The sequence below is a fragment of the Vitis riparia genome, chromosome 8, assembly GCF_004353265.1.
Source record: "Vitis riparia cultivar Riparia Gloire de Montpellier isolate 1030 chromosome 8, EGFV_Vit.rip_1.0, whole genome shotgun sequence".
NCBI classification, from domain to species: Eukaryota; Viridiplantae; Streptophyta; class Magnoliopsida; order Vitales; family Vitaceae; genus Vitis; species Vitis riparia.
The window spans coordinates 2,332,001-2,357,005 of record NC_048438.1 but is presented as its reverse complement, the minus strand read 5'-3'; the positions used below and the strand labels follow the sequence as shown (position 1 = coordinate 2,357,005).

The 25,005-nt window shown below is 37.2% G+C and overlaps 2 protein-coding genes across 3 annotated transcripts in view; one reads left to right on the top strand and one right to left on the bottom strand.

Annotated features, from left to right (window-relative positions):
* The window catches only part of LOC117921160 (probable polyribonucleotide nucleotidyltransferase 1, chloroplastic), an 88,718-nt gene extending 67,608 nt beyond the window's left edge, over window positions 1-21,110 (top strand). Inside the window, exons 13-25 of one of the 2 annotated variants that reach the window (XM_034838967.1) lie at window positions 83-175; window positions 5,678-5,856; window positions 6,079-6,262; window positions 6,402-6,449; window positions 6,667-6,739; window positions 8,679-8,752; window positions 8,855-8,962; window positions 9,047-9,141; window positions 15,016-15,079; window positions 15,661-15,714; window positions 15,795-15,836; window positions 19,158-19,675; window positions 20,519-21,110. In XM_034838967.1, coding sequence (XP_034694858.1) covers window positions 83-175; window positions 5,678-5,856; window positions 6,079-6,262; window positions 6,402-6,449; window positions 6,667-6,739; window positions 8,679-8,752; window positions 8,855-8,962; window positions 9,047-9,141; window positions 15,016-15,079; window positions 15,661-15,714; window positions 15,795-15,836; window positions 19,158-19,571 — 1,428 coding nt within the window. In that variant the 3' untranslated portion in view covers window positions 19,572-19,675; window positions 20,519-21,110. The remainder of the gene's footprint in view (window positions 1-82; window positions 176-5,677; window positions 5,857-6,078; window positions 6,263-6,401; window positions 6,450-6,666; window positions 6,740-8,678; window positions 8,753-8,854; window positions 8,963-9,046; window positions 9,142-15,015; window positions 15,080-15,660; window positions 15,715-15,794; window positions 15,837-19,157; window positions 19,676-20,518) is intronic. The other variant, XM_034838968.1, reaches the window with a different exon arrangement.
* Window positions 21,111-23,737: 2,627 nt separating this feature from the next.
* LOC117921041 (ubiquitin domain-containing protein 7SL RNA1-like) lies at window positions 23,738-24,623 on the bottom strand. The gene has a single exon (XM_034838798.1). It carries the CDS (start codon window positions 24,621-24,623, stop codon window positions 23,826-23,828), a length of 798 nt encoding a protein of 265 aa, XP_034694689.1. The 3' UTR covers window positions 23,738-23,825.
* Between the last annotated feature and the right edge of the window lie 382 nt (window positions 24,624-25,005).

Here is a 25,005-nt window from a genome sequence, read left to right as displayed (position 1 = left end):
ACCGGCTATGCAGTTTTATTAAATAGAATAAGGTTTTGAATGTTCCTTACATTTGTTCATCTCTTGTGTTTCCTGTTTACAGTCATTAGCAGTGGTTACACTTGGTGATAGACAAATGGCACAAAGGATAGACAACCTTGTCGATGTAGATGAATTGAAGAGGTTCTATCTTCAGGTTTATAAAAGCAATTTTCCTTTTGTTTAGTTATGCAGAGCAGTGAAAATCCTTTCTTATTTATTTATGGTTTTAAGCAAAGCTCTAAGAATGCTTTACATGAATGTTTCTTACCTATTATTTCTCTACTTATTATGTTGTAACTTGTTTCTAGAATAATTGACATGATCACTTCATCACTGTAGGCAACTTGTTCTTTCCTATTTGATTGCGTATTTGGTGAAAAGTTTGCTCTGTAGTGTAATTATGTTTCAATGTCAATAAGTTACTCTTTTTGTTATTAGTGGTTAAAGTTTTCATTTATATATTTGTTCTTTCTTTCTTTCTTTTTGTTGAAAAAGTCAAGTACCAACATTGCAATGACCAACATTGCATGAATCAAAAAAAAAAAAAAAAAAAAAAAGGAAAGAAAAAAAAGAAGAAAAAAATCCAATAAAAAAAAAAAAACATTGCATGAATCAGTCTTCTAATGACTGAATATTGTTTTCTAGATACTTTCCTTTTCCTTTTTCTTTCCTTTTCCTTTTTTCTTTCCCTAAAATTATGTATAGAATTTGGTTGTTGACTTTCCCCTTCTTAGGTAGAATTCAATTGTGCAGCTGCACTTCATTTTATTTCTTAGTTTAGATTAGACTTTGTAACTATAGACATGTGTAACCATCACCATTAAAAAATCAATGGAAAGAATTCAGAATTTCCTCATTGTATTAGAGCCATTCTAAGGTTTTACGTCTTCTTTTTCTCTTGACTACCATAGTTGAGTTTGTTAACCAGCTTGTTGCTAGTTCTCCCATAATAAACCATGGCTGGGGTTACATCAGGAAACAATGGAAAAGAAACTGAGAAGGAGATGGTTCCAAATGACAACCATTCTCTACAGATCCCCACTTGTAAATTGAATGGTGCTAATTTTCTGCATTGTTCCAATTAGTGAAATGTTTGTTTGAGGCAAGGGAAAGATGGGACTCCTTGATGAATCCTAACCAATCACTAAGCCTGGAAACCCCGATTTTAGAGCATGGGGTGTGAGAATTCTATGATGATGTCTTGGTTTGTTAACTCCATCAAGCTAGACATCACTCAAGGGTACATGTTCTATACCACGGGATGAAAAATTTGGGAGGCCGTGATACTTATGTACTTAGATAAGGCAAATGGCGCATAGTTGTATGAACTGAAAAGAAAGGTACACAATACTCGTCAAGCTTCTATGAGTGTAACTGCCTACTATAACGAGATAAATAGAATTTGGCAAGAGATGGATACATACCAAGATTATGAGTGGAAAAATGTGAAAGATGGTGTGCTGTTTAAGCCTATTCATTAGAAGGATAAGGTCTTTGGATTTTTGAAAGGTTTGAATCCATAATTCAATCAAGCAAGAAGTTGGGGTTTGGGGAAGGAGCCAATCCTGTCCATGAGAGAAGTCTTTTCCACAATTGGGAAAGACGCAAGCAGACTTCAATTGATGGTGAGAAAGTCAAATTTTCAACCAACCACAAGGAATACAATGTTGGAAGACTCAACACTTGTAGTTAGGAAATCTGAAGCTGTTGTTTTTGGAGGACCAAGATGCAAAAATGATGAAAAAGATAAGTTGTAGTGTGATCATTGTCTTAGTTGTGATATGTGTTGGAAGCTTCATGGAAGGCCTAAAAAAAAATGTAGGTAACAGTGGTCATTGATAACAAGCAATGACACTAGATCCTCCTAGTGCTCCTGAAACAACAAATGCAACGGATGCAGAGGTGCCTTTCTTCACAAAGGAATATATGTAGCAACATTACAAGTTCATGTGTCAATCTTAGAAACAACCTTCCTCATCACATCTCGCCCAAACCGGTAATTTTCTTATCATTGCTTTCCATACGTCAAAATCCAACCCCTGGATAATTGATTTAGGGGGCATGGATCATATGATAGGTCTGTCCAATCTTTTCATGTCTTATATACTGTGTTTTATTCATAAAAATGCTAAGATAGTAGATGGAATGTTGTCTTCGGTTACTGGTCAAGGGTTTGTTAAAATCTTAGATAAATTGGTTCTAAATTTTATATTATATGTCCTTAATCTTTCATGCAACCTTATATTTATGAGTAAATTGACCTATGATCTAAACTTTGTGGTGAAAATTTTCCCTGCGTATTGCGACTTTCAGAACCATTGTATAGGGAAAAGGATTAAAAGTGGTAGAGGTGAATGGTCTTTATGTCTTGGAAGAGGAATTAGAGAAAGAAAATGAGAAATTTGAAGAAAGGAAACCTTAAGCTTATATAGCTAATGAAGAAGAGATCTGTTTGTGTCATTGTAGGTTAGGTCAACCCTAGTTTTGCTTACCTAAAGTTGATGTTTCCAACTCTGTTGGAGAATAAAAAGATTATTGATTTTTAGTGTGGTACTTGTGAGATTTCTAAACATCATCATGCCTTTTTTCATTACAAGTTTATGAAAAATCCAATCCGTTTGTTCTTATTCATAATGACTAATGGGGGCCATCGTACGTAAAAAAATTTAACTGGGATTAGATGGTTTATTACTCTTACGGATGATCATTCTAGAGTGTGTGACTAGGATTAAAATTAATGGGGAGTGGTTCTCTGAGGACAATGGGTTGAGGGAAGGGATAGTTAGAGCTTATTCTTCCCTTCTTTCTAAACTTCCAGATTGACGACCTAGAATCAATGCTCTGGATTTTAAAGTTTTAGGTGCTCTGATGCTGTAGCGTTAAAGGGTTGGTTTACAAAGGAGGAGGATTTCAGTGCTTTGGTGGATTTAAATGGAGATAAGGCTCCAAGATTGGGTGTGTTTTTTTTAGCTTTTTGGCATTTTAGTTGGCATTTTGTGAAGGATGAGGTGTTGGGTTTATTAAGAGAATTTTATGATCTTGAGAGGTTTGAGAAAAGTCTTAATGTTACTTTTTTGGTGTTAATCCCAAAGAAAGAGGGTGTAAAGGATCTTAAGGATTTTAAACCTATTAGTTTGGTGGGTATTTTGTATAAACTCTTGGCAAAGGTTTTGGCTAATAGACTTAAGTTGGTATTAGGTAAGGTGATTTCACAGTCATAGAATGCTTTTGTATAGGGTAGACAGATTCTTGATGCGGTGCTAATTGCAAATGAGGTCATTGATTTTATGCTCAAGAATAACAATTGTGGGGTTTTGTGCAAATCAGATATTGAAAAGGCCTACGATCATGTGAATTGGAACTTTTTGTTGGTTGTCCTTGAGAAGATGAATTTTGGACAAAGGTGGGTTGGTTCGATTAAATGGTGTATCTCTTCTGCCATGTTCTTTGTGATCGTTAATGGCTCTCCTATGGGTTTCTTCCCAAGCTCTAAAGGTTTGAGGCAAGGGGACCCTTTATTTCCTTATTTATTTGTTATAGCAATGGAGGCTCTAAGTTGTTTTCTTCAAAGAGCTACGAAAGGTGGTTATATTTCAGTGGTAAAGGTTAGGAGGAGAGGAGGCCATGGGCTGGAGGTGTCCCATTTGTTTTTTGTTGATGATACTCTTGTTTTTTGTAAGGCTTCCCCAAATCAATTGGTTCATTTATGTTGGTTGCTCATGTGGTTTGAAGCTTGTTTAGGGTTGAAAGTGAATTTGGAGAAAAGCGAACTAATTCCTATTAGTAGTGTGGACTAGGTTGAGGAGTTGATCTTAGTGCTTGGGTGTAAAGTTAGCACACTTCCTTCTACCTATTTAGGGTTGCCTCTTGGAGCTCCTTTTAGATCTATGGTAGTATAAGATGGGGGATAAAAGACTTTTGTTTTGGAAAAGGTAGTTCATCCCTAAAGGGGGGAGGCTTACTCTTATTAAAAGCACTTTATCTAGCATTCCCATTTACTTTGTCTTTATTTCCTATTTTGAGGTTAGTCAGATTGCCATTGGAGAAAATTCAGAGGGATTTCCTTTAGGGAGGTGGAAGGTTAGTGAAGAAGATACATCTTGTGAAGTGGTCCACTGTGTGTTTGGAGAAGAGCAAGAGTAGTTAGGGATTTTGACGTCCTTTGTTATAAAGGTGCCTTTTGGACATGAGTGATTAGGGGCAAAGATGGAGAGGAAGAGGGTGGATGGTGGTCAGGTGAAGTTAAAGATGGGTATGGAGTTGGGCTTTGGAAATCCATTATGAAGGACCAAATCTCTTTGTTGGGTTGTTTTTCTTTTGTGGTGTGTAATGGGAGAAGGGTGGTGGAGGTTTGGATTGATAAATGGTGTGGTGATGAACCGTTATGTTGTCCTTCTCCCTTTTATTTGTCTTAGCTGTATCAAAAGATGATTGGGTGACGAATGTTTAGGTTCGGTTAGAAGAGAGTGGGCATTGGAACCCTTGTTTTTCTCATCCTTTGAATGATTGGGAGGTGGAGGAAGTTATGGATTTATTTTTAAGGTTGCATGGATTGGCAGTTGATAGAGAGGGCGTAGATGAGAGGGTGTGGATGACTTTGGATGTTAATAAGTTCTCTATTAAGCATTTATATGTCGTCTTGGAACCGAGGGTTGTTGTTTCTTTTCCAACATGGGTAGTTTGGAATTCTTGGGTACCTTTTAAAGTTTACTTTTTTGCATGGGAGGTGTAGTGGGGAAAAGTTTTGACTTTAGATTAGTTTTAGAAATGCAGATGGTCTTTGGTAAATAGGTGTTTTCTTCGCAAGGAAGATGAAGAATCCATAGACCACATTCTCCTTCATTGTTCATTGGTTCAAATGCTTTGGAAGTTGTTGTTTGATCTTTTTGGTATCCATTGGGTGCAATCTACTACAATTAAGGAGGTGAATATGTGAATATTTTTTATTTTCTGTCATGTCTGGATGTGTATGCATGAACATGCCTGTAGATACGCTTAAGATGTTTTCTGCAAAAAAAATTCAGTGAAGTGTTGATTTCTAGGTGAATATGTGAAGAACATTTTGGAATCTCATTCAGCATGTTATTGGACAATAACTTAATGTTATTTTATCCTAAGCATTTTGTCATTGGCAGTTGATGTGTGTTCTGATTTAATTATTCTCAAATTCATCATCATTAAAATATTAGGGGGAAATATGTGATTAATATGATTAAATAAAGTTAACTTTGATAACATAGATTGGTTCTTAGCTTGGAGAAAAAACAGTAGTTAAATTGTAGTTTAGAATTTTCATATAGGACCTGGGCATATGAAGTTTTTGACTAAAGTTCTATCTTTTGGCTTTGTTAAGGTGAGAAATTTATCTGTGCTTCTGAGTTTAATATGCCATGTTTGATTTGATTAACCTTGTCTTTGACAGAACTCTCTTTTGTCCTTGTCCTGTGTTCTTGTCTGCATGCTTTACTTTGTGAATGACTTGGCCATGACAATTGATTCGATGCATCTCTTGTATTATAATTTGATTGCTCTAATGTCAATAACCCTATTAGTTAGAAATTCTTTTCTTGTTTTACAAGCTTAGAATGCTATTTCATTCCAGTAAACTCTCAGAAAGCAGCTAACTATTTGAGTATTCTTTCATTCAATTTTTCAGTACTCGTTTCCTCCTTCATGTGTTGGAGAGGTAGGACGGATGGGAGCACCCAGTAGAAGGGAAATTGGTCATGGTATGCTTGCAGAGAGAGCACTTGAGCCAATTTTGCCTTCTGAAGATGATTTTCCTTACACTATACGTGTTGAGAGCACTATTACCGAAAGCAATGGCTCTTCAAGGTGAATTATTCTTCTAAGTTTCTCAATCAGAAAGGAAAACAGATTTTGTTGATTTTGTGTATCTTCCAAATCTCTGAGAGCATGGTCAAATATTTGTGTAGGGTTTCCTGTGCATGATGCTTTTTTTTTTTCCCTTCTTATCAAACTGCATTTCTTGTCATTTGCTCTGTGATTTAGCTCTGAACATTTTACTTCCTAAAGTTGCGTTCTATTATTAAACAGCATGGCATCTGTTTGTGGGGGTTGCTTGGCTTTGCAAGATGCTGGGGTTCCAGTAAAATACTCCATTGCTGGGATAGCAATGGGTATGGTTTTGAACACAGAGGAATTTGGTGGAGATGGAACCCCACTTATTCTATCTGACATAACTGGATCCGAAGATGCATCTGGAGATATGGATTTTAAGGTCTTAGTTACTTAATTTTGTCTAAATTTAAAATCCTCAAATATTTCTTTTGTCAAGATGAACTGCAAACTCTGTAGCCTGCCACATTGCAGAGTGCAAAATTTGTAGTTATACTAAATAAAATATTTTAATTCTGCAGGTTGCTGGAACTGAAGATGGTATAACTGCATTTCAGATGGACATAAAGGTTGCCTATCTCATGAATTAATATTATGAGTTCAAGATATGTTTTTGTTGTTGTTTCTTCTCTGTCTTATTTTTTTCCCCCTTTTGGTCCTTGATGATTCACATATTTCCTGTGAAGACAGCTTATATTATTTCATTTTTTTTTTTTGTTTCTTGCTTTTTGGTCAGTTGCTTTTGATGGTTAAAAGCTATTATTGATGTACTTTCTTTTGTGACAGGTAGGGGGAATTACATTACCAATTATGAAGCAGGCACTCCTACAAGCAAAAGATGGCCGAAAACAGATTCTTGGTAAAGCTCACTAGCATTTATTACTAGCAAATTATTGATCTTGTTGTCAGATTTTAGGGTTGCTAATAAATCCTCCCTATGTGCTGAAGCCTTTTCTCTCCTAGTCTTTCCACCCTTTCTTACAGCATTCTTATCTGTGCTATGGATAACTCAATCTTCTATTTTGTAGGTTTGATCCATATAGCATGATGGCTCTTATGGTTGCCTTCTCCCCCCCACTCTCTAAAGACTTGATTGGCCTCTTTGTGTGATTTAACTGTGGAATCACATAATCAAGTTTACTTTAAAAGTTCAGATTCTATGGGGAACATCTTACTCAATTTCTTCCTTGTTATGATTAATAAAAGCAATATGGCTCAAGATTTTCCATTGAATCACTGTTTTCTTTCATTGCTATAATTTAGGGTAGTTGTTCACATGGACATGCACCGTACTTGACAGATGGCCCAGTCCCTCTTTGATAATACATGGAAAGGCTATATTACCTTTATGCTAGGATTGTATCTTGATGACGTCCTGGTGTTCCAAATACTTGTGAAAATGCCATTCCTATCTATTTTCAGTGCCAGTTAGGACATTGATGGAAGAAACTCCTATTATTTACTCCTCGGATGTGTATAAAACCAATTGTGAGGTCTTCTGAGTTGAGGCAAGTTCTGGTCATTCACTTTATTATGAGTCACTGACCATGCAAAAGCTTTGAGTTTCACACAAGCTTTAGATGTCTGAATAAATCCAACTGGAAAAAAATTGGTTGCCATTTCCTTCTTGGAAGGGAAAAGATAGAAGGGCTTCAGAAAAATAAAATCGGTCAGTCTAACTATGTTGCTCTCATCTGGGAAAGATGGGAATAAGAGAGTATTATGGAGGAACAACAAGAAGGAAATCGGAATAGCAATTTTGCAATATTGAGGTTTTTAGAAAAATCAGTGTTGAACAACTTCTTTTCCTAAAGGCTTAATATTTGTAGGACTTAGACCCACAATGTATATCATGTACTATTCCTTTGTCGTTTCCTATCAAAAAAAAAAAAATGTATATCATGTACTCTAACAATCAAAATGCCTTAAGGGTGTTGAAGAAGGTAGAAAAGGGGGATATGGGCTATTCGTTACACCTTGAAAGAGCTAAAACCTTGGGAAAGAGCACAGAGGAAGATCTAGCTGCAAAATATGCTCTGAAAATCTGACCTTAGATCTATGATTGACATTGAATCAGACATGATGAAGGGAAACCTGTATCTCTGACAAATATCTTGACCCTAGAGTTGGCATCTCAGACCATTAGTTTGAAACCCATATTTCCTTACATAATAGAATGCCGGTAAAAGGGCTGGTCCTAGGGAATCTCCAAAATCATTTATCCATGAACTCCTTGTTAGTAAACCCCCTTAGCCTTTTGTGCCACCTCTCATCTTATATCACTCCGGATGGTTCTTCCACTTACTATATTTCTGGGGAGTTGTATCCTGTTCTCATGTCTGGAAGAATTACACCCATGCCTTGTCTATATATTGTGTTCTTTACAGAGAAAGCTTTTTTTCATTGAAATTAAAGTCTAAGTTATGCCTCTGATTCCTCACTTTAAAGGAGGTGGCCCTGTCAAATAAAGGGTGGATGACTTACTAACCTATTTGTAATATTTTAACGTTAAATTCCACCATGCTGATGATAAATTCTTCGACATTAAAAATTGCACTGCTGAGCATGATATGATTTCCTTACTTGCCTTAAATGCACACCTAAATCCAGGGATATGTTCTACAAGTGTTCTGTCTGATTGACACTGTCACTCAAATTCCTAGTTTCCTGGGTCTTTTGGAGTCTTAGAATTAGCATTTGGGTAAAGATCTAGTACTCATTTTGTATAGAAATTATATTATCTGGTCCTTTATTTCAAATATTAACTTTGCTTCTTCTTTTATCTTCAAAATATTCAGTTGAGATGTCAAAATGCTCACCTCTACCTGCAAAAAGACTTTCTAAATATGCTCCCCTCATTCACATTATGAAGGTTTGTTTGTCTTCAAAGTACCTATTTCATTGCTTGACCAGTTAAAACTGGCATTCTAGAATTTGAAATGCACCTTTTACCTACTACATTGCTATTTTATAGGTCAAACCAGAGAAAATTAACATCATTATTGGTCCTGGTGGGAAGAAAGTGAAGAGTATTATTGAAGAAACTGGAGTAGAAGCTATTGACACACAAGATGATGGAATAGTAAGATTAGACAATTACCTTAACTTTGATTTATTTGTTTGACAATACTGCTACTGCAATTTTAGTTGTCTATGGCTTTTGCAGGTGAAAATCACTGCAAAGGATTTGATAAGCCTGGAGAAGTCTAAAACCATTATTAGTAGCCTGACAATGGTTCCAACTGTTGGTGATATTTACAGGTCACTTCTTTTCTAAGTTATTTTTTTCTCTCTCCATTTTTTTTTCTCTTTCATTCTTGTTTAATGCTTTCTGTTGAAATTTGGCATTCAAAGTTAGGGTTTTTTAATTTAGGAAAGTATTTTAGGAATAAAGAAGGAGAGATCATTTAGGATGATTCAGTTTCCTAATTTTAGGAGAGAATCAAGCTAGATTGATTTTTCTTATTCAATCAGTTATGTATATATATGTGTATGGTGTGTACCTAAAAAATCAATAAAGGAATTCAGAAATTCTTCATGGTATCAGAGCCAGTTTTCTGAAACCCTAATCCCTTCTGGCCACCTCGTATTCAGGCCATCATTCATTCCGGTCAAATCTCTCTGGCCATCTCTCAATCCGACCATCTCTCATTCCGGTCATCAGTCCCTGTTCTCAGAGCCAAGGGAGAAAACGCTTTCCAATCGGTAATCGTCGTCAGAAAACATTCACCGCCGGCGAACTTTTCCGGCGAACTTTTCCGGCGAACTTTTCCGGCGACGGTTTTTTTTCACACCGCAAGGAGCGTCTGGAGGAGATCTACAACTTTTCCAAAAACACCGGAGCCAGAAAACCATCCACGCGCCGCCCACGCGCGTTTTTCCGGCCGGCGACTGCATCTCACGCGCCGGCGCGTGAGGCGCGTGAGCCACTTTCCGGCGACGCGCTTCCTACTCCAAGCTCGCCTGACGCCGACCAGCCACCCTACGTACCTGTTTCTGCCATCCAAGCCCTGCACGTGCCTCTTTTGGGGTCTTTTTGCCTCCGCGAGCCCTCCGATCAGCTTTTCCGACGTCCTCCGGCTATTTTTCCTCAACTCCAATCCCTGCACGTGCCTTGGGAAGTGTTCTTCTACCTTTCCGGTCCATGACGAAATACGGAATGGCATCATCACAAGTATCCAGCGTCACGTCACCAGAATTAGGAGGCAGATCTGAAATTCCAAACCTTGGTGGTAGTGATTCCTCTCCTATTCTCATCACAGGACACAAATTAAATGGCCATAACTACTTACAGTGGTCACAATCTGTGTTGCTGTTCATTTGCGGTAAAGGAAAGGATGAGTACCTCACTGGAGAAGCAGTCATGCCAGAAACTACAGAACCGGGTTTCAGGAAGTGGAAGATTGAAAACAGCATGATCATGTCATGGCTTATCAATTCCATGAATAATGACATAGGTGAAAATTTCTTGCTGTTTAGGACTGCAAAGGACATATGGGATGCAGCCAAAGAAACTTACTCAAGTTCTGAAAATATTTCAGAACTTTTTCAGGTTGAATCAGCCCTACATGACTTCCGCCAAGGAGAGCAGACAGTTACTCAGTATTACAACACACTCACAAGGTATTGGCAGCACCTTGACTTATTCGAGACTCACTCATGGAAATGTCCTGATGATGCAGCAACATACAGGAAAATTGTGGAACAAAAGAGACTGTTCAAGTTTTTCCTAGGACTAAACAGGGAATTGGATGATGTTAGAGGCCGAATCATGGGCATTAAACCCCTGCCAAGTCTCAGGGAGGCTTTTTCAGAGGTTAGGCGTGAAGAAAGTAGAAAGAAAGTGATGATGGGATCCAAAGAGCAACCTGCCCCAACATTGGATGCCTCTGCCCTTGCGACTCGGTCATTTAATAGTAGTGGTGGAGATCGTCAGAAACGGGATAGGCCTTGGTGTGATTATTGTAAGAAACCAGGCCATTATAAGGAGACTTGCTGGAAGCTTCATGGCAAACCAGCTGATTGGAAACCAAAGCCACGGTCTGACAGAGATGGCAGAGCACACGTGGCTGCCAACTCTGAGAGCACCTCTGTTCCCGAGCCGAGTCCATTCAACAAAGAGCAGATGGAGATGCTACAGAAACTATTAAGCCAAGTTGGCAGTGGCAGTACTACCGGTGTAGCCTTCACTGCTAATCGAGGAGGAATGAAGTCGTGGATAGTGGACACAGGTGCTTCTGATCACATGACAGGAGATGCTACCATTCTTCAAAATTACAAGCCAAGTAATGGTCATTCATCCGTCCATATTGCTGATGGTTCAAAGTCAAAAATTGCCGGGACAGGTTCTATAAAACTTACTAAAGACTTGTATCTTGACTCTGTTCTCCATGTTCCAAACTTGGATTGTAATCTTTTGTCCATTAGCAAATTGGCCCGTGATCTCCAATGTGTTACTAAATTTTATCCAAACTTGTGTGTTTTTCAGGACTTGAAATCGGGGAAGATGATTGGCAGTGCTGAACTGTGTTCCGGGCTCTACCTCCTCTCATGTGGCAATTCTCAAACCAAGTTCTCAAGCAAGTTGCGTACAGTCTCAGAGTATGTTAGAGTCTTTCAATTCTGTGTCAAATTCTAAGGTCAATAAAGATAGTGAGATTATAATGTTACACTATCGCCTTGGTCATCCTAGCTTTGTTTACCTTGCAAAATTGTTTCCCAAATTATTTATCAATAAAAATCCAGCATCTTATCACTGTGAAATTTGTCAGTTTGCAAAGCATACTCGAACAGTCTATCCTCAAATCCCATACAAACCTTCGACTGTTTTCTCTCTGTACATAGTGATGTGTGGGGTCCCTCCCGGATAAAAATATTTCTGGCACTCGATGGTTTGTGACATTCGTTGATGATCATACACGGGTAACATGGGTTTTCCTTATGAAAGAAAAGTCAGAGGTCGGGCACATTTTTCAAACCTTCCATCTTATGGTTCAAAATCAATTCAATTCCAAAATTCAAGTCCTCAAGTCAGATAATGCAAAGGAATACTTTACTAGTAGTCTCAGTACTTATCTTCAAAATCACGGCATTATCCACATAAGTTCTTGCGTTGACACCCCACAACAAAATGGGGTGGCTGAACGCAAGAATAGACATCTCTTGGAGGTTGCCCGGTGCTTATGTTTTCCTCTAATGTTCCAAACTATTTCTGGGGGAAGCTATTCTCACAGCTACTTATTTGATTAACCGTATGCCATCCAGAGTGCTTACCTTTCAATCCCCACGTCAACTTTTCTTAAAACAATTTCCTCACACCCGTGTAGCCTCTTCTGATTTACCACTCAAAGTATTTGGTTGCACGGCATTCATTCATGTGTATCCTCAAAATCGTAGCAAATTTGCTCCTCGAGCGAATAAGTGCATTTTCCTAGGGTATTCTCCAACCCAAAAAGGGTACAAATGCTATTCTCCAACCACAAAAGATTTTACACCACCATGGACGTCTCTTTCTTTGAACATGTATTCTTCTATCCCAAATCTCATGTTCAGGGGGAGAGCATGAATGAACATCAAGTTTGGGAGTCTCTTCTTGAGGGTGTACCTTCTTTTCACTCAGAGTCACCAAATCCTTTTCAATTCGCGCCCACTGAGTTGTCCACACCCATACCGTCATCAGTCCAGCCATCTCCTATGACCATCCAGTCTCCCATGCCTATTCAACCTATAGCCCCACAACTTGCTAATGAGAACTTACAAGTTTACATCAGGAGGAGGAAAAGACAGGAATTAGAGCACGGATCACAGTCAACATGTGGCCAATATATTGACTCCAATTCAAGTCTTCCTGAAGAGAACATAGGTGAGGATAGGGCTGGAGAGGTGTTAATTCCCAGCATTGATGATTCTACTCTGCCGATTGCATTGAGGAAGGGTGTTAGGAGATGTACAGATCACCCAATTGGGAATTATGTTACATATGAAGGGCTATCACCATCTTACAGAGCATTTGCTACTTCTCTTGATGATACTCAGGTTCCCAACACAATACAAGAGGCATTAAAAATTTCAGAATGGAAGAAGGCAGTACAAGATGAGATTGATGCACTTGAGAAGAATGGGACGTGGACTATCACAGATTTGCCGGTTGGGAAGAGGCCCGTGGGGTGCAAGTGGATTTTCACCATAAAATACAAAGCAGATGGATCAGTCGAGAGATTCAAGGCTCGTTTGGTAGCTAGAGGGTTTACGCAATCCTATGGGATAGACTATCAGGAGACTTTTGCTCCTGTTGCAAAACTGAACACTATCAGGATTCTTCTCTCATTGGCTGTCAATCAAGATTGGTGCTTGCAACAACTGGACATAAAAAATGCGTTTCTAAATGGTGACCTAGAAGAGGAAGTCTACATGGAAATACCACCTGGTTTCGAAGGAAGTATGGCAAAGAATCAGGTTTGCAAACTCCAAAAATCCTTGTACGGCCTTAAACAATCTCCCCGAGCCTGGTTTGATAGATTCACAAAAGCAGTCCTGAAGCTGGGCTACAAACAAGGTCAGGCTGATCATACTCTATTTGTCAAGAAGTCTCATGCCGGGAAAATGGCCATATTGATAGTCTATGTTGATGATATTATTCTATCTGGGAATGATATGGAGGAATTACAGAATTTGAAGAAGTATTTGTCAGAGGAGTTTGAAGTTAAAGACCTTGGAAATTTGAAATATTTCCTTGGCATGGAAGTGGCTAGATCAAGGAAGGGAATTGTAGTCTCTCAAAGAAAATACATACTCGATCTTCTTAAGGAGACCGGTATGCTTGGATGCAAACCAATTGATACTCCTATGGATAGTCAGAAGAAACTTGGTATCGAGAAAGAAAGTACACCGGTAGATAGGGGAGATATCAGCGGCTCGTCGGGCGCTTGATTTATCTCACACACACTCGGCCAGATATTGGCTTTGCAGTGAGTGCTGTAAGTCAATTCATGCACAGCCCCACTGAGGAACACATGGAAGCAGTCTACAGGATTCTTAGATATTTAAAAATGACACCAGGGAAAGGTCTATTCTTCAGAAAGACAGAGAACCGTGACACTGAAGTATACTCAGATGCGGATTGGGCAGGAAACATCATTGACAGGCGGTCCACTTCTGGATATTGTTCTTTTGTTTGGGGAAATCTTGTTACCTGGAGGAGTAAGAAGCAATCCGTTGTAGCCAGAAGTAGTGCAGAAGCTGAGTACAGAGCTCTTGCACAGGGAATCTGTGAAGGGATTTGGATAAAAAGGGTTCTTAGTGAACTGGGGCAAACGAGTTCATCTCCAATTCTGATGATGTGTGATAATCAGGCAGCTATAAGCATAGCAAAGAACCCCGTGCATCATGACAGGACCAAGCACGTTGAGATTGACAGACACTTCATCACAGAGAAGGTGACTAGTGAGACGGTTAGATTGAACTATGTTCCTACCAAGCACCAAACCGCAGACATCCTCACCAAAGCTTTACCTAGGCCTAACTTTGAAGACTTAACTTGCAAGCTGGGATTATATGATATATATTCTCCAGCTTGAGGGGAGTGTTGAAATTTGGCATTCAAAGTTAGGGTTTTTTAATTTAGGAAAGTATTTTAGGAATAAAGAAGGAGAGATCATTTAGGATGATTCAGTTTCCTAATTTTAGGAGAGAATCAAGCTAGATTGATTTTCTTATTCAATCAGTTATGTATATATATGTGTATGGTGTGTACCTAAAAAATCAATAAAGGAATTCAGAAATTCTTCACTTTCTAAATTAGAAAGATTCTACTTGGAATTTTCATCTTTAATTGTTATCCTGTTAAGGAAGACATGGTGAATTCCTGAATTATTTGAGTGACAGGGTCACATGATTAAGTTTTCTTAAGTCAAAGTCTTGCATACATCAGAAGTTCTTCCCATGGTTAATCTGCTAAGCTCTTTGGATATTCTGACCTTTTGTATTATCACTAGACATCAGTCTCTTTAGATGTGGGCAACTCATTCTTGATACTTAATATCATCTTCCCTGGGATCTTCAGAACTGTATGTTTTCTGCTTGCTTGGTTTGTTTACAAAGTTTAGAAACTTCTTTGACTCTTTGGTGCCTTTTCAGGAATTGTGAGATCAAATCAATAGCTCCTTATGGAGTTTTTGTTGAGATTGCACCAGGCCGTGAGGTATATATTTATCCCTAGTGGCAGAAAGCTTTATTTATGTTAATATTGTACCATGTTATTTCTTACTACAAAAATTGAAATCTCATTCCATTTTGAATTTCATTCTTTTGTATCAACCAGTTTTTTTTTTTTTTTTCCTCCTTAAATCTTTTGATGAGGAATAAGTTCTTGAAGTTTCAAGTTCCAATAATGAAGGGTTCTAACAGGATAAGAGAACTAAATATCGTAATTTTGATTGAAAGTTTTATTTATGTTAATATTGTATCTCGTTATTTCTTACTACAAAAATTGAAATCTTATTCCGTTTTGAAGTTCATCCTTTTGTATCAACCAGTTTTTTTTCTCCTTTACTTAAATCTTCTGATGAGGAATAAGTTCTTGAAGTTGCAAGTTCCAACAATGAAGGATTCTAACAGGATAAGAGAACCAAATATCATAATTTAGACTTTTCTTTCACCATTGTATAATGTTTTACTATAGTTTATATTAAGCTTAATGCAACTTTGCTAAGTGAAAGTATTCTTGTATTGGAATGGGGGTAGATACTTAAGAGCTGTCTCAAAATATTCAATTGGCTGCAGGGACTTTGTCATATTAGTGAGTTGAGTCCAAGTTGGCTGGCAAAGACGGAAGATGTAAGTTCAGGATTCTTTATTTTTCCAAGTAATATGTGGAAATCATGGTGAAATAACTTTCCATTTTATTGTCATTTTAGGCTTTTAAAGTTGGAGACCGCCTCGATGTTAAACTTATTGAGGTTAGGAGCTTCCTATCTTATCCATTTATTTTTTTTTATAGCATGAAATGTTCTTCATTTACAAATGGGTTATATCATAAATGTTTTTTTTCTTTTTTTTTTCTTTTTCAAAATATTTTATATAAAAGGTTCCTATTTTTTACTAATGTTTTTAATCCACCCCTAAGTGGAGTGTTACCTTCATCTTACATGTGGGACTTGGCTTAGATTGACTTATGAATTTATAATGTGAGCAAGCATTTCAATACTGACTGGACAAGAAACCTTGTTGTGGAAGAATGACTACAAGAACATAATTGAAGATGTAAAATCAGCCATGTTCTGTATATGATTTATTGATGATACAAAAAGATATGGTAAATACAGTGGGAAGGTGAGAAAGCAAGAACTTGGGGAGTTATGATGGCCTGAACCAGGATATGCATTCTGACTGTACAGTTTCCGGTGTTGCTAGCTAGATTGTGGAAAGACAGGTTTCTCCAACAGTTCCAGGGGCCTGAGGCAATGAGATCCTTGTCTCTGTTTCTACGATTGTCATGATGGAGGTTTTGAGAATTGTTTCAAAAGGTGGTGGATGAGGCATTATGTGGAGGGCTTTCAAGTTGGTTGCCAGGAGGCTTGAGCTCTTCTGTTTATTATCTGCTTTATGCTGATGACAGGATTTTGTCCGGCAAAGCAGATCAGAATTATTAATTTCGATAGTAGCTGTTGATTTTGCTTGTTTTTTAGGCAGTCTCAAGATTGAAGGTTAATTTGTATGAAAATGAGCTTGTGTTATCAGGTTAGGTCAAGGACATTGACAGGTTATCGATTTTCTGAGGTTGTAAGTTTGTGGTTTGCTGTGCCTGGTGGGGAGGTTGTGGTTAGAGGATTAGAGATTTGAGCATGGTCTGTAGGGCATTGTGGTGGGGGCAAAGCTCTTCATGCTGGGCAATTTTGGAATTAGTGATTGTGATATTCTTCATGAGGTTGGTTATGTGGAAAAAGCAGCACCTTTTGAAGTGCAAAGATGGCTTTCATCCAAAGTAGCTTATTATGTTTGCCATTCAACTTTGTCATCTTTGCTGCAGCAATGAGAAATACATTGGAAAAGTTTTAGATAGAGAATGGAGGTGTTGAGGAGATTGTGATTGGAGGATTAGAGACTTGAGCAAAGATAATTGGGCAATGCTAGGGAAATGGTTATGGTGAATCTCAGTGGAGAGGGAGACTTTAACAGGAAAGTGGTGGTAGGGAAAGGAGGCCTGGTGAACAGAAGAGGTTCAAGGATCATATGAAAAAGCTTTGGGGGAAAATTTGGAAGAGATGGAGGAGGTGTCTCAAACTTGGATCTGGTATTTTTTGTGGTGACTCCCTCTTAATTCAAAAGATCCCATTATTGATCAACTTTAAGGAGGGGGTGGGTCCTTCTCTTGGTAACTGGAACCAACAAATCATATTCTGATTTATTGCATGCTCAGGAATTATGGTCAGTGATATTTTCCCAGTCTGGTTCCAGAGTACTGTGAACTGCTCTCTTGCTGGCCATGGAACCAGCGCAGGAGAGCAACGAAACAGTGTGGGAAGTGTCCCTCTTTTCATTTCTTGGTGAATTTGGAAAGATCATGATAGAGGGATCTTTGAATAGGTTGAAACTTTGGTTAGAGAGATGAAGGAATGCCTTTACAATATTTATGTGGACTGTGGAAAAATATTGTTAGATAGGAGGGTTTCTCTCTTTTTACTTTAACAATATTTATGTGGGTCATGGAAAAATATGTGGGCCATGGAAAAACTTTGGTCAGGGTAGTAGGGCGAATGCTTTCATGTATTTGGTTTACAGCCCCCAATGCATTTCTAGTTTAGCGGGCTTTATCCAATGATATCTTTAGGCACAATGCTTGGTCCTCTTTTGGATCCCTCTTTAACCAGAATAGACACAGGTTTTAGTCTCCAGTACAAATTTGTGTCATTTTGAAAAGGCAAAAATTTTTGTTTTCTTGCTGGTTGCATGGTGTAATTTAAAAACAAAGTAGGAGAAGCTATAGAACAATGTTGGGGCCTAAGGAATGGGAAAATTTTTGTTTTCTTCACTTTAGCACCTTTTACTAGTTCATTCTTTTTATAGTGTGATTTTTGGGATGCTAACACTTTGAAGAATGATAACTTTTGTGGTTTGTCATAAAATGAAAATCATGTATTAGCAATTCCATAAGAAGTAGTGTTTTAAAATGCTATTGAGGCAAATTAACTTTGATGTTATAACCTCCAGGCTATTGGGTTTTAAGCCTTAAATATTCAAAGGGTTTTAATGGGTTTAAGGACTTGTTTATATTTTATATGATAATGACATAGTTATGTCAGAGCTTTTGAGTGAGATATCAAAAAGAGATAATTCTTTCATAAAAAATCCACTTCTTTAGGAAATTGAAGGATTCTTATTAAGGAAATTGAAGGGATTCTTATTACCATAAAAATCTTGAGTGTCTTTATTCTAAAATGTACATGCAATAGGAGTGTGCTCATAAAGATTGAAAAGTTCAATGAGGTGCAAGGAGGCACAGCTATGCAATGCTTGGGCAGAGCAAACAAAGTGTATGGGGCTCTATGCACAGAAGGTGGAAAACTTGTTGGACTCAAGTAAGATGGTAACCCACTCAAGAATGTAACATGGTATAGATCATGCAGATTGATAGAAGGTTCGGATTAGTTCAGATGGATTCTAATAGTTCTTTGAATGTGTGTACCTTTGACTTTATGATCTATTAATTCTAGTCCTTGGTTGTTGTCCCTCTTTATAGGATTTCCCTGTAAAATTTATTGTCATTCTAATTAATTGAATTGGTTTGCCCTAAAACAATTAAATTATGAAAGAGTTTATAAAATTTAAAATAAATCAATTCAGGCTATTTTAGGATTTATGAAAATAATCTAGGGCTATTGACATTGATCAGAAAAAAATCGAAATTTAGTCAAAAATTATTTGGACCTATTGACCACCTTTCTATGTCTTTTGTACCGGCAACTGGCTGTTTAGACTTCATATAAGTATACTGCTAAAGTGACCACTGATATGGCTAAATTACACCTCACATCTTTTTGAAATTTTAGAAGCTTACATTTTTTTATCATAAAGAATTTTGTTGAATTTCCTTTTCCCTATTTTTTAATTCTTTGACTTGCATTAAACTTATCCTTTGAATTGAATAAACAAACTGCTAAAGTGACCAGCACAATAGCTATATGGCACTTTACATCCTGTTGAAATTTGATTTTATAGGATTTCAATTATGTACACTAAAGAAAAAAAATCTCATTGATTGTTACTGGTGTGTAAAACAGATAAATGATAAAGGACAGCTTCGCCTTAGCCGGAAAGCATTACTTCCCAATGCAAATCCAGAGAAACCCAGTTTGAAGCAACGTACAAGTAGTAAGGAAAATGCTGCTTCACAGAAAGCTCCTGATAAGGGTACAACTAAAAAGGCTGTAAACATGCCAAAGGATGGATTAGGAGAAGTGAATGTAGAGCTGTCCAATGATACAAGTAGCAACCCAAAACCTGTGAGCTCACATACAACTAATTCAGCCGAAGGTGATGCACTCCCTCAGAAGATTATTAAGAGATTAGTCAGCTCTGGAAGAGATGAACCTGATACTAACAAAGAGAGGCCAAAGAAGAGCATTAGTAAAGCAGTTACCAGTGTCTCCAACAAAGATGAAAGTAGTTTAGTGAATGGAGAAGCGAAAATCTGATACCAAGTATATCTCATTCTCGGTTTAGTGATGAAGAATTACATGAACCTATTTCTACGGAGAGAGTGCTGGTTGAAGGTCCCTCATGCTAACAGGACTCACAGGTATGAGCTCCCAACTCCTATTTTTATTTAATTGATGTGTTGGTGATGGCATCATCATGATTCTGTATTTATTTATATATAACCTTATACTTAAGCATCTTGCTAATAAGAAGCTAATATTTATCTCCCTACTTGCATTCTTGGAATCTGATGTTCAGAGAATGATGTGCATTTTCCTTCTATCATGTTCTTAAAGCTCCTTTTGGTTCTTAGAAACTGATAGAAAATAGAGGAAAGAAAAGGAGAAAAATAGAATAAAATGCAAGTTTGAATGCAAGAAACCTTTCCTTCACTCTTTCCTATTTTTCCTCCACTCTATTAATAGAAAAACAACTGCTTCAAAATGTATAAATTTTGTACTAATTTTCATTATATTTTCGTAACTTTCCATTTTCTATTATAACTAAACAACATAAGTTAATATTGTATATACATATTTCCTTTACTTTTATTTTTGAGATCCAATTGCAATTTATTCACTGAATGCTTGGTAATGACCCAGCAGATCCTTCTGAGATCCAATTCAGGGTCTGCATTTCCAGCATCCATGTGAACTAATGATTTCATGGATGATTGGATTAACCTTCAGCTGCAGAACTTTCATGCCAAAAAAGCTGCCTCATTTGTGATTCTGGGTCCTTAGACCTTGCTGTTTAATTGTGTATTCTTTCTGTTAAACCATCGCCCTGTTGGTCTATGAGTCTGATTGCCCACAATGAAGAAAATCCTTGCTTACAAATGTTTCTGTTCATGAATCAAGCTAAAAATGGCATGTTTTTAAACTCTTATATATGCGTAGAATATTTCCAATTACTTTCTAATGATGGAATCTGTCTTTTGCAGGAAGGGATTCTTACATGATTTTCCCCCCTGAAAGCTTGCCATTATAATGAAAGTGTTGAAAATTAACCTGGAGCAGAAGGAACCTAATAAAATGTAGCCTCTCATGGTGTGTTCATCTTAGGGATAAAAAGGCTCATAGCAAGGGGTTTATCATATCAATGGTCAATGTTTGACGAGAAACTCCCATTTTCAGTCCAGGGGTTAAACTTGCATGCTAGAATGCTAGACAGGTGCGGCCTTTCATCCCTTGCTGCTTTCATGACAATTGATTTTGGACTGTCGTCTCAAGGATGCCATAATGGTGGTTTTCCTATTCAATTTGTTATCCATATAAGACCCTTTGCGCAAAATTTGCATCCTGCCCTTCTCAACATGATAATCATTTGCCATTTCGACTGAATCTCCAAAAGATTATGGTGCATTTTTGTGGGTCCTTCATGCCCTTTTGTAAGGGTTTGCGTAGCCAAGTTCATTGTTGTATGTTCATTATTGTACTTCTGTTGTGTGCTCATTCTAGGGTGTTCATTTTGTATATCATGGAAATCGCATTCAAATTTCAGTTTGAATCAAGGGGTACAGTCTTTTACAGGAATAGGCTCTCCTTGATCCTAGCACTGTAGTTTTGAATGCATCAATTACAACTGATGGGCATGTTTTTCAACATTCTCTTTCATATCGCCTGATAATAAAACTATTATTAACAGTGCCTAGCAAAGAAGCCCACTGAAATGCACTGGTGTATACAAGATGTGCCAAAATCTACAAAATTTGCTCTAGACATAGTCGTCCCATTTATGTATCTCTTAATCCACGCACACGTGCAACCAATCCACAAAATTTGCTCATAGATGTAGTCGTCGTCCTCTTAATCCACACACACATACACCATTGATCCTGCCAGAATTTCACCCTCTATCTCCCGCAACAGAAGAGGTTCTATTCTTTAAAATACCTCACTTTCTCTTAATTGTCCACAACCCTACCCTAAAACCACCCCCTACTTCCCAAGCATACTAATCCCGCCTTCTTTTCCGTAGTTCCCATTAATAATTCGCTTCCAAGAGCTTACTTCCTAAAGCATATCTCTAACTCCATTTGCTGATAAATTGCCTTCTTGAGGATGGAAAGATTGTTGATGCCACATCCCATTTTTCACTTTTCTATGTACGCAATCGACAATTTCACCATGCCAAATACTGTTTCTTTAAATGCTCTCAAGTTTCAATTTAAAATAATATATTTAAAATATTATTTTCAATTTCATGATATTAAATTATATGTTAGATATTAAATATTTTAATTTATTAATTCAGATATAAGTATTATTAATTGTTGATACTTACATTCAATATATATCTATAGATATGTGTACAAATTAGGAATCTAACAAATACAACATTATATGTATATATATATATCTATATGCCCAATTCAGCACATGCTTTTATTCATTATAGATATCCATATTTAATTAATTTCATAACTAAATTACTATATATTAGGAATGCAACAATAAACATATTATGATTGCATGCACTACTTTTAAAGTGCAAGATATATTTCTTGTAAGTTAATTTTCTTGAAGCCAAAATTGGGAATTCCATTCACTAACAAGGAATATCAGGTGGGGTAGATATGTACCATTTGATTCATCCAATCAATTTCTCATTGAAACTCAATTTTTATAAGAATTGCTAGCAACAAACGTCAATTGATTTGTCATAGTGCCCTTTTTCATGTCAAGATTACTCTACTAGATGAACTCTTCAACTTTGAATCAATATCGTGAGTAATGATAAGCATTATATTTAAAATTAATTTATCTTTTTTTAACAAAGGCATTATGGGAATTAGAGATTACTTTTACCATCACTTTCTTCAACCTTATTGCCAAAACCTTTGCTACGAGTTTATGTAGAACCCACCAAGCCTTTATGTATGGTTTCTTTCAAGTTCTCTATACCTCATTTCTTAAGAGCCTTGCGTATAGAACTCCCCAAAGAAATGCATTATTTCATATTTTACAAAGTCCCAACATTATTGCAAAAAATCCATTTCGAATCCATTTAACCCTAAAGCTTTATTTACACTCAAATATCACATAGTAGAAAATACCTGCTTTGAAAGTGATGCCTTTAAACCCCTTGCATCCTCCTTGCTCAAGGATCCGAAGGGCATCTTGTTGATGCTAGGTCTTCAATTCCCCCAATTTGAAAAGAAGCTACATAAGGATGAGCCCCCTAAATCTCATCCGCCTCAAAGTGTCAAATACCATTTACTTTAATTCCTTGTCATATGATTTTGCCTCCGTGCATTAGTCATTTTGTGAAAAAACTTCGTAATTTTGCATTTCCTTCCTTTATCCAAATTTCTCTAGATTTTTGCCTTAATGTAGCTTTTTCCACTCACTTGTTATACTTTTCTTGCTACTCTTCTAGTTGGTCCCTTTTAACAAGAGGCAACATCCTTGTCCTTGTAATCCTAAAGTCCATCCAACTTGTGGTACCTTCTTATTAATGACATCACCAACCTTCCTCGTAGTTTTGAAAGGCACACTTACAAATGTGTCTGCCCCAAAGGCGCAACAACTCCTTAGTTATAATGTCTTGTTGCTAAGGCATATGCCTTGTCGGAGAGACATGTTTCGTCTACTTTATTTTTTAAAAATACTTTTGTTCTCAAAACTTCTAATTGCATTTTGAAATTTATATAATTTCATTACTTTTTTATTAAATTTTTTTATTAATTATATTAGATTTTGCATCATATTTTATGAAATTGGTATCCATCTTAAATCACGTTTCACTTTACTCATGTGCTCACTCCCATTGTCTTTCCTTTTTCCTTTCTCTTCTCTCATTTTTTTCATTTCCTCCTTTTAAGGAATAAACAAGAGTGAAATTTTTTTCTTAATGCCTATCCATCGAATTTCATTCAAAGTATAGTGATTTTTTTTAGATTCTATTATTATAAAATAAGAAAATAGACTCTAAACTACTTAGCAGTCGTTTTGAAAATGTAAGAGTTCTTTGAGACTTATCTTAAAAAGGTAATAGTTTGTATTTTTAAAAATTATTTGAAAATAGAGGAATTCTGAGACTTATTTTGGTGTCTTGAATTTTAAAAATTTTAGAAGTAATTTTTAAGAACATAAGCTAAATATATACTTTTTATATAAGAATTACTATATTTTAGACATAAGTTATTATTACACTCTATTCTTATTTACTTAGCTTATATTTTTACATGAAATTACACAAGCAGCCATTACACGATCATCATCAAAACAGACGAAGCAAGATAAATTTCATGGCCAATGGGTGCTTATACTTGTAGGGGAGATGTCTATGGTATCACCTTGGCCAACATGGTGCCATCGAAAGGACCGATCCTCGTCCATCACATGCTCCTTGTATATGAAGTAGTAGCCATCCTTAGGGAGATAAAATTGAAGGCACTTCTGCAACTTGTCCAGTTCCATCCTCAGCACTCTCACTTTGTCTGACCCGTTCACTTCAACTGCAGTTTTCTTTCCTCCACATCTTGGCAGCACCACCATCATCTTCAGCTTCTTAAAGCAACTACTCCCCATTGCACCAGCCATAAACCCGACATCGATCTCCGAACCATCCGAAAGCCCAGACTGATGCAAAGACCAATGATCCTGCAACTCAGAGCCATCTGAATACAGCACCAACTGTTGAACAGATAGCGTTTCCATGACTGCATGGATGTTCTCCTTCAACTCTCTTATGGTGCCTCTGCTGTGCATGCAAAGAGGGAACTGCTGTGACTTTGACGTTGGAATGTTTATCAAGAGCTGGACTCTGCTGGCCGCCGGGGACAGTGGCGGTGAGCTCTCGGCCTTGGTTGCTGGTTTTTCCGGGCAGCTGCTGATGAGCTGTATGTAAGAGTTGTGGACTAAGTCACTGGAATGAACATTGGATTCATCTTGAAGAACCTCGCCATTGAAGATTAGCGTTTGTGCTGCAACTGGGATGTTTTGGTACTTTTGAATCTTCTCTTTGATCTCAAGAACTGAGTCAAAAAAACCAACTTCAATGCAGAATCCCTCCCCACTGAAGGGTTCAAAGAAGATGTCCATTGCAGATTAATAGGTGAAGGTGGGTGGGTGTGTTTATATACACATAAGAGGGAGAGAGAGAGAGAGAGAGAGTGTTGGGTGAGTGAATGTGATAAATGGGGTTGGGCTATACATGGATGGTTTTAAAGGATCCGATGCTGATATTGTTCTATCTATGAATAAGATAGAAAAAGTTGGTAACATAATCCTCAAGATTTTTGTGTTAAAAAGTGAGAATCGTACGGGATCTTGTTGGATCACAGATTTTATTGCCATTAATTTCGTTCAAATCTACTCTTGGCCATCCATTCTTTACACCAAAAATATGCTTTCTATGGGATTAGGACTATAACAAAATGCTTTGTTTTGTATTTTACTCTCGTTTGTTTCTATCCTACTCTTG